Genomic DNA, 8,854 nt, shown 5'->3' on the forward strand with positions numbered 1-8,854 from the left:
CCAGGAGAAGCAAAGAATGCCAGGGTTGCTGACAGAAATGGGACAATAAGAGAGAACTAATCTTCAGAGTGAGCAGGAGATACAAGGGGACATGTTCAATGACGGTGCCCATGGAGAAAGAAACTGCTGCTGACAACAGAGATCACTGCTTATACCCAAAGACTGAGAGGTCCTGTTTTTGGTTGACATCCTAAAACCACATTTATCTACACTCATTCTTAACATGTAACTCATGACAAGGTAACTTCTTTGGAAATGTGATGATTCCTTGCTCAGCTACCAGTGAGCACTAAGATAAAACTTCAAAAATATCACCTGAAGTTTGTCTCACTGTTAAAGAGTTGCACCATGTAAATTCTACTATGACTTTTTTGTCAAATTCCTGCTGTCCATGTGTCATCCCTCCAGAAAAGATTTCCTGTAAGTGAACCTGGTCACTGAGGAAAGAAGTTGTGCCTGGTTTAACTCCTTTTACTTTGGATTTCTGGCTCAACTCTCTTGAAAAACAAATAAACACAAGTCACTCTTTCTTTGATCTTCTGTACTCTGAAAAGCCTCTCTGTCTCATCTGTTTACTTGCTGCTTTTGACTCAATAATAGTATTTACCACTTTCTATCCTCAAAGAGTGCCTGCTATACCTTTATCATTTACCCATTTCTTCTTACTCTCACCCAGGAAGAAAAGGAGAAACCAGGTGCTCAGATGCAGGATGACCCAGAACATGTGAGATCTAAACAGTTAGCCCAGAATAAGCTATTTCTAAGTTGAACTATGAGATAGGATGATAATAACAAAGGTCTGCCTGACTCACAGGATGCTGTAACCACCAATGACATAATTATGGGCAAATATCTAAATGCATCCAACAAAATTCGCGGCGATTTGCTAAAAGTAGACAAAAAAATCTGACTCTAAATCTCCTTTCGGAGAAGCACTAGAAATCCCTCCAAACCTGGGATAATGCCAGAGGTCCTATAGGAAGCAAACCAGCAGGGAGTGAGGGGTCCCAGTGGCCACTGTGGGTTCACTGCACACAACGCACAGGAGTGCAGTCCATCCTGTTTTCAGACCTCAGACAGAACCCATCAACTTACAGCATCTTTGAAGGACAGCGGGTGTAAAAACACAAAGACAAAAAAAAAAACAGAAGTATTCTACTTTAATTGCACATAAGGGAGAATATTTTAGTACAATACTATTTATAATTCTGAGTAAAGAGAATTCAGAAAATTTGATTTCGGATTCCAATTATATTGAAGAGAGAAAATATACCAAGAGAGGATCTACCATTTCAAAATATTCCTTTAGGGGAAGTGAATAAAATTAGCTTTTTGTTGAACTAAAAATAAAGTTTCAGGTAAGAATCTAACTATGCAAGAAAAACAAAGTACCTGTGAGTTTGATTTTGGACAGTCGAGCCAAAATTCCTGGCAACTCGTCCAAACGCAGCTTCATCTCCTTCCACTGCTTTTCATCTTTAGTCTTTTTCCCCACATCTACTGAGCCTTCAATTACTGAAGCAGATTCTAATGTTAGCAATTCTTTTTCACTTGGCTTTCTGGACAAAGACAGGCTAGACGGTGAAAGAGGTTTCACGTCATATGTCTCTGCTTTGGCTTGACTCGAAGACGCTTTTTCAAGGAAAGCTGATGCCACTGGTTCTGACTTCGGCTTTACTTGCTGGCTGAGGCTTCTGTTCAGCTGTGTGACATACTAAATTTTAAAAGGGTATGTTACTATATAAAACCCAAGATGCCTGTTCAGTTACACCTTCCATCAGTCTGACTTTTATAGTACTTAACAGATTTTCCCATAACTTTATAAATACTCGGTACACGAACCAATATGAGAGTACTTGTTATGCGGAAATGACTAGACTAAGAGATAAGGAGAATATAATCAATGTGTCAGCAAACTTTTCAAGTTCTGTGGTTTAGAAAATCCAAGGAATTTAAGTTCCTTGAATAAAAGATGAATTTACTTCCTATTCATCTCCTCCAGAATTTCCCCTAACGCAGTACCAGAAACTGGTGGTTAACAGTCAAATAGCATGAAAGAGTTTTCTAGAATCAAGTGTCCAAATAACCTGTTCACTGTTCACGTTCCTAGGCAGACAGTGCAGGAAGGGCTCAGGGGCAGAGCACAATCCAGGGCCCAGTGACATTATAGCAGTGCACACGAGGAAGGAACATGGGCTTTAGGGTTAGACAGTCTCTGTTACTTACATGCAAAAATTACTGCTAGCATTCATGAGGCACAACCTCATTTTATATAATGTATATTGTTGTGGTTCTGTAATATATATCTCATTTAAGTTTTGTAACAGTTGTTAAAGAAGATGGAGCATTATTAGTACCTCTCTTTAATTTACAGATGAGGAAATCAAGGCTAAGAAATTAACTGACAGAGCCAACAGTCCACAACCAGCCAGTTACTGGTGGCCCCGGGACTCGGAGCCACCTCTCCTGACAACTAGTTAAGATACTTTCCCATTACATGTGCTGGTCTTAGGAAGTACAGCCTCATTGGAATGAACCCCAAGTTCTGTTTACATTAAAAAAAACATAATACATATTTGAGCTTCTCTTCTAAATATCCATATCCTTGAACCCCCAACTTAAAAAGTCTCAACATTAATGGAAATTTAAATCTCTTACCAAAACAATAAGTTTTATAAGACTTTAAGTTTTAAGTTAAAGTGGGCATTTTAAGTTAAAAAAAAAGATGAGAGGAATGGCCACTATGACTTTAGATTATGAATTTGCTATCATTTCATGGTTGCACAAAATGATAGCAAAACGCTAGTCAAAGAGTTTTTAGCTATCATTTCTACATTCTATGATGCTTTTCTATTTCAGAAAATGTCAAATGCCCTCACTGATAATTTAGAGTAAATCACCATGCTGCCCACAGATCATGGGGCCGACCTAGACAGAGGTCCACAAGAAAACTGAGATGTATTTCCAATGCCCACTACAAAATGCCTAGAAAATGACTAACAACTCAATCTGTTTCAGTGAGACGTGTGTGTTTTAGACTTTTCAAGACTTTTTGAATGCACAGCTAATGTTAAGAAAACAGGAAGGTCACAAAGTTAAAGCAATTATTCCTGTATTGCTGATGTCTTCACAGAATTTTAAATATTTAAAAAGATGTATTATGACAGTTAAACTTTCCCTAATTTCAGCCTAGTTAAAATATGCCAGAAATTTCCAATCTTTCTCCACATTTAATCAGTAAGTTTGAGATTATACTTCTAAGTTCAAACACCAGAATTATTCTGGTTTTAGTTAAAAATAAGCAAAACAAGTGGTTAAAATGCTGAATAAACTGAAGAGGACACTAAATAAAAGTCCTTTTCAAACAGTACTTCTTATTACTCTCCTTGTAACATGGACTTCTGAAATTCCCGCCTTCAGAGACAGTAAAGGCAGACAACAGCTTCTGAACATACCATGCGTTTGAGGAAGGTGAAGTGCTGAAATGTGATCCACTGCTTATTGACGTTCCTGAAAAGATGTATAAACTTGTGAGGGGATTCCTCCACTGCTCTTCTTTCTAGATACCAGACACATCCTCCTACCCCACCTATAAAAAAGACAGAATGGGGAAAAAATGTTAACAAGATGGATGCTTCTCATCAAATGAAGATTGCATCTACCCAGAATCAGTGCCTGCACCATGGTTAACAACACATATGCAATGGGTTGTAAATCTAAAATGATGTAATCCAGGTTTGAAATCCAAGCAAAATTTATCAGTCTTACTCATTGATTAAGTCAGCAACATTCTTTGATGGGGCTGGGGAAATCTTCCACTTCAGGATCATATGCTTTTTTTCTACTAAATGCCAAAATAACCACACTGTAGATATTTTTAAGAAGAAAATATAAAACAATTAGTTCAACCACTTTTTAAAAAGTATAAAATGAGAAGCATAATTTTTCTCAATAAATAACTGCAAACTGAAAGATATATTTCAGATTAATATTTTGGCTAAGTCGGGTAAGCTAACTAAAGGGGTAAGAAAAGAGTTCTCAATACAATGAGTTCATCAATCTCATTAGAAACTATTTTTGTTGGATAGGAATCTGGCTTTTAATCATTGTTCTAAACCTTCTCTCAAATATCCACAAACCCAAGCTTTTTTAAAAAAAATATTTTATTTATTTATCTTTAGAGGGGAAGGGAAAGAGAGAAGGAGAGAAATATCGATATGGTTGCCTCTCATGCATTCTCTGCTGGGAAATGGCCTTGAGTGGGAATGGAACCGCGATACTCTGGTTCACAGGCCCATGCTCAATCCACTGAGCTACACCAGCCAGGGCTCACAAACCCAAGCTTTTGTATAAGGTCCCATTCTAGCCAAGCCTTTGACAGTATAATGGTGCAGATTCCCCTTCGGTAAGACTCTCTCCTCTCAGGGCTTCTGTAACACTAAAGGTTCCCAGTTTTCTGCTGCTTCCACTCATCACTTCTCACTTTCCTATGCTGTCTACTCCTGCAGTTGTGTTCCTATGGTCTGAACCCTGAGCAAATTCAATTGCAGGGTAATTTTAATCTTCAGCACCTTTCTGCAGTCATTATGCCTATTTCCTGCATCTCTCTCAGTATCTCCAACTGCATGGGTTGCAGTATGTCTCTAAGAGCACTTTACTCTCACCCATATTGCAGACAAAACCATCCTTTGGGAACATTTTGAATTCTTCCTTCATTATTTATTAACCATTAACAGTCAACTATGAAAGATAGGTCACATTTGTCTACTTCTTTCCATTTGTACTATCCAGACGCATATTATATTATATTTGGACTACAGCAGTAATCATAGGATTCAAGCCAGTCATCCCAACTTCAGTGATTTCCTTCCCTAAGTTCCATAAAGCCAAGGGTTTTCTTCCTGAAGCCCAAAATACATATATTACCCACCCAAACAGGTACATAGGAATCACTGCAGCAAGACTGTCTTGTCATCACACACTTCACTTGTCCCGGTGCTTGCAGCTTCTTGCCTCACCTATCAAACTTCCAAAGTCTCTTTCGACTACCCTATTATTTCATACTTTTTTTTTATGGCACTTCTTAATGCAAACTGTTTCCATCACATTTTTTAGTTTCTTGGTGGCAGAGTCTTACTCACTTTTGCTACAACAGACAGCGGACTGCTTTCCGTATAACAATGAAATAATATTTGATGACTGGACCACCTCCACAGCTTACTTGAACAGTGGGAAGAACCATCACTGCCCCTTGGAATTCATGGCAATTATCTTGAACTGGAGATAAATCTGAAATCAGATTCTCAATGCTCAATTATGAAATGCTTATTTTCCATATATATGAATGTATATTTACATGTATATGTCTACATGAAGGAACAACATAAAGGAAATTTGCTTTTTGAAATTTCTTGAAATCAATCCTCTGATATTTCAGTTTTATCTATAATTTTGATGATGTATATTCTTCCTTTTTGGCCTTAACATTCTTCTCTAAGATAATACGATTTCAATATTAAATAATTATGTCTGGAAGACATCAAGGTTTTGTTGTTCTGGACCTTAGTTTTAAACCAGTTTTCAGTTCTTCAGGTCCAGTGAAAAATGTATGCTGATGGAAAAATATCTCTCATGACTAAGTGGGTGAAACTAAGATTTTACAGAATGGTTGTAAGAAAGAAAAAAAACAGCTAGGAAACTGCACTTTTAAATGATGAAAACACTTCATTTTGTCAAAACATGTTACATCTGTATCAATTAGTGCCTAGAAATTCAAAGACATTTCAGCCCTATATAAACCAATTTAGGTTCCAAGCTATGCAGGATTAACAATAACTACATTAAAAATCTGGAAACACACTGCCACATCCACTACTCATCATAAACAATGAGTCACGACTGCAAGTGCTTTCAAATGAGGTGAAGACCCTGATTTTTTTTTTTGTGGTTATCAAATACTTGAACTTTTTAGAAGCAAACTCAGACAGGACCACTAGATACCAAATGCAGCCCCAGATTACCTCTCTGCCCCCTATTCTCACCATGCAGCTTCCACATCAAGCTCTGGTTAGAACCTTCCAAGTGGAGCAAAGTAAGTCAGACAGATGACTTATTAGCTGATTTTTTCACAATTAAGATTAAAGCTTCCAAAAGCTAAGCTATCTATTGACTCCTTCCCAGCACTGAAAAGGCTGATCCAGGAGCAAACCATGTGGACGCTACCCACATACTGGAACTGGGGAATTCTGGGCAGCCAAGTGGCACTGTCTTAGAGACAGCTGGACATTCAGAACACAAAGGCAGAAACATAGCTTGTCTGAGGAACCTGAACTGGAAAGCCCTCCACACAGAGGTGATAATTCAAGCGCTAAGAAAGGCTGAGCTCTCTGAGAATGAGTGTGTAGGGTCAAGATCAAAGAACATTCGCAGTCAGGGACAGGAGAAGGTAGCTAGTAATCCTACAAGAATCACAGACCTAAAAAAAAAGTCATTATGGAAAACTTCAGTCATAGACAAAAGCAGAAGAATACAATGAGCTCCATTACTTTACCGTCAACTTCAACAATTACCCAATCAAGGCCAATCTTGTTTCATCTATACTCCCTCCCACTTCCCACCCTCTTTCCCATTTTTGAATCAGAAGGGACCTCTGAAATCATTAAATTCAATCACCTCATTTCATATATGAGTAAATCTAATCCCAGAAATGTCAAATTATTTGGCCTGAGATCACACAGACCAGAAAAGACCCATAAAATAACAATGCCATGAGGAAAAAAGGAATCTCACACATTCACAGCACTCAATACTGCCAGGTGCTGCTGGGAACTTGTGATATGTGAGGCCTGGAAAAGTTTCTGGGATTTGACCTAAAAGCAGTCCCTGGATTCTCCTATACATCCCCATTATGGGCCAGCAGCAACACATTCTTCATTTTAAGCATCATCCCGAACTACTGAGGGCAAAATAATTCTCAACCTCTTCTTTAATAAGTACATCAGGGGAAAGTTCATTCATTCACAAATAATTACTGAAAGCCAGCAATGTATGGCTAGGTAGTGTTTTGGGCACTGGAGTTGCAGAGGTGACCTAGAGAACTGTCCCTACATTCACAATGTTTATGTTCCAGTTGGGTGAAACCTATGATGAAGCGGTATGTAAATAAACAGTTACTGTCTGTGCTAACCATCATGAGAGAAACAGGGTGATGTGAGAAGCTTCACTTTAGACAGGGCAGGCAAGGGAGATGGCTCTGAAGAGGGGACATTTGAGCTAAGACCCCGCCAAGGGCCAAGGAAGCGCACTCCACCTTTAACATAAGGTTGTTTACCTGTTTTTCAAGGGGAAACACAAGGTTTTCAAGGGTTACAAGAGGGAGCACACGGAAGGGTACAAAACTAAAAGTCTGAAGCTAAGGCCCTCTATCTGTATAAGTTATCATCATGACCCTTTTACATTGGATGAAGGCTTCTGAGTGAGGGCACAGAGCTTCTGCAGTCCCCATAAGCCAGTGGCTAGGAACCGATGCTCTAAGCAAAAGCCAGTGGAGCTAAGATTCTGTCTCTCTCTCCAGCCTCCACTCTATGAAAACCAAAAGAAGCACCAGACACCTACTTCACTTGGAGAGCAGGACAGAAGCGGTGTGCACCACCAGAGAAGCACACTACAAGATTAGACCCTAGTTTAACCTAGTTTCGTAGTCTCTTCACTTCAGGCTACTCCAAAGGTCACATCCCCGCCACCGATGCCCAGGCGACCTCGCCAAGGGCTCCCAAGGTTGCAGCCAGCCGGAACCACGCTGTAGAATGTGGCAAAAAGGAAAAGAATTTCCCCAAAGTCGTGCCCTAGAGCGGTGCAGTACCTGCCAGGAGGCGTGAGGAGAGAGTGTGCGGGGATGTGGCCATTACGCACGAGTTTGGCCGCTCCCCAGGATCCCCTTGTCCTCTCTCCTCACCGGCTGCTGGGCGCCGCCATCTTCCTTCCCCGCCCCCGTCGGAGAAAGACGCTTCCTTCTCGTCACTTCCGGCAGGCGGGACGCGAAAGTGCCGGACCGTATTTGGAAAGTATTGCGAGCGAGACCCCTGTAAGAATGTTGGCCTGGAGGTTGGAGGCCTGGGGTTCTTGAGGGAAACGCAAGGAACTCGGTGTATGACGACGTGTTCCGGGGAGAAAAGGTCGGAGGCGGAACGTGGGCGCGCTCCTCCCGCTCCCGGAGGTTTCCAGGCGTCCTCTGGCCAGATCTCAGTACTGTCATATGATGGGCTGGACCGGGCTGCTGAATACTCGCAGGCAATTTAAAGTTACTTTTGGGATGTTTGTTGGAGCCCGAATCGCCAAAAGGAAATGGTTGTTGGGACGATGCCTCCACCCTCCAGTCTAATTACAATTACAGCTTTGCTGTATTCGCCGTCAATCGGGAGGACCGATGAACTCGAGCCTGCGTGCTCCTAGTCCACACAAGGATAGAGACTCAACAGAATGTTTCACGAGGAAGAAGGTGCGGATAGATAGTGGTTAAGATTTCGGGGTCTGGAGTGAGAGCTGCGTTTGAGTCTTGGCTCCACCTCCTGACCTGTGACCTGCTTGAGCAAATTGCTCAAGTTCTCTGAACCTATAGTTGTACAACAGGAAATATATATATAATACTTAAGAGAGAGAAAGTGGGTGAGAGAATTAAATAATTCTGTGCAGGGGATTGCCAGGTGCCTACTGATATAAGCACTGATAAATTATCACTAGGATAGTGATTATTAGGGCAGATCTCAGCAGTCCTCTGCTTATCTGTTTTTAATGTTGAAGTTCCACAACTAAAGTAGGAGGAAGGAAAAAGGTTCAGCTTTTGAAAAAGAACCAG

General features: G+C 40.6%; 1 protein-coding gene across 1 annotated transcript in view; it reads right to left on the reverse strand.

Moving 5' to 3' along the window:
• LOC119056307 (protoheme IX farnesyltransferase, mitochondrial) overlaps positions 1-8,179 on the reverse strand; it is a 121,435-nt gene extending 113,256 nt beyond the window's left edge. The window contains exons 1-3 of the mRNA XM_037154695.2: positions 7,862-8,179; positions 3,456-3,589; positions 1,393-1,714 (exon numbers count right to left, since the gene is read on the reverse strand). Coding sequence (XP_037010590.2) covers positions 1,393-1,714; positions 3,456-3,589; positions 7,862-7,904 — 499 coding nt within the window. The 5' untranslated portion in view covers positions 7,905-8,179. The remainder of the gene's footprint in view (positions 1-1,392; positions 1,715-3,455; positions 3,590-7,861) is intronic.
• Between the last annotated feature and the right edge of the window lie 675 nt (positions 8,180-8,854).

The sequence above is a fragment of the Artibeus jamaicensis genome, unplaced genomic scaffold, assembly GCF_021234435.1.
Source record: "Artibeus jamaicensis isolate MK-2021 breed Jamaican fruit bat unplaced genomic scaffold, CSHL_Jam_final contig_781, whole genome shotgun sequence".
Lineage (NCBI taxonomy): Eukaryota > Metazoa > Chordata > Mammalia > Chiroptera > Phyllostomidae > Artibeus > Artibeus jamaicensis.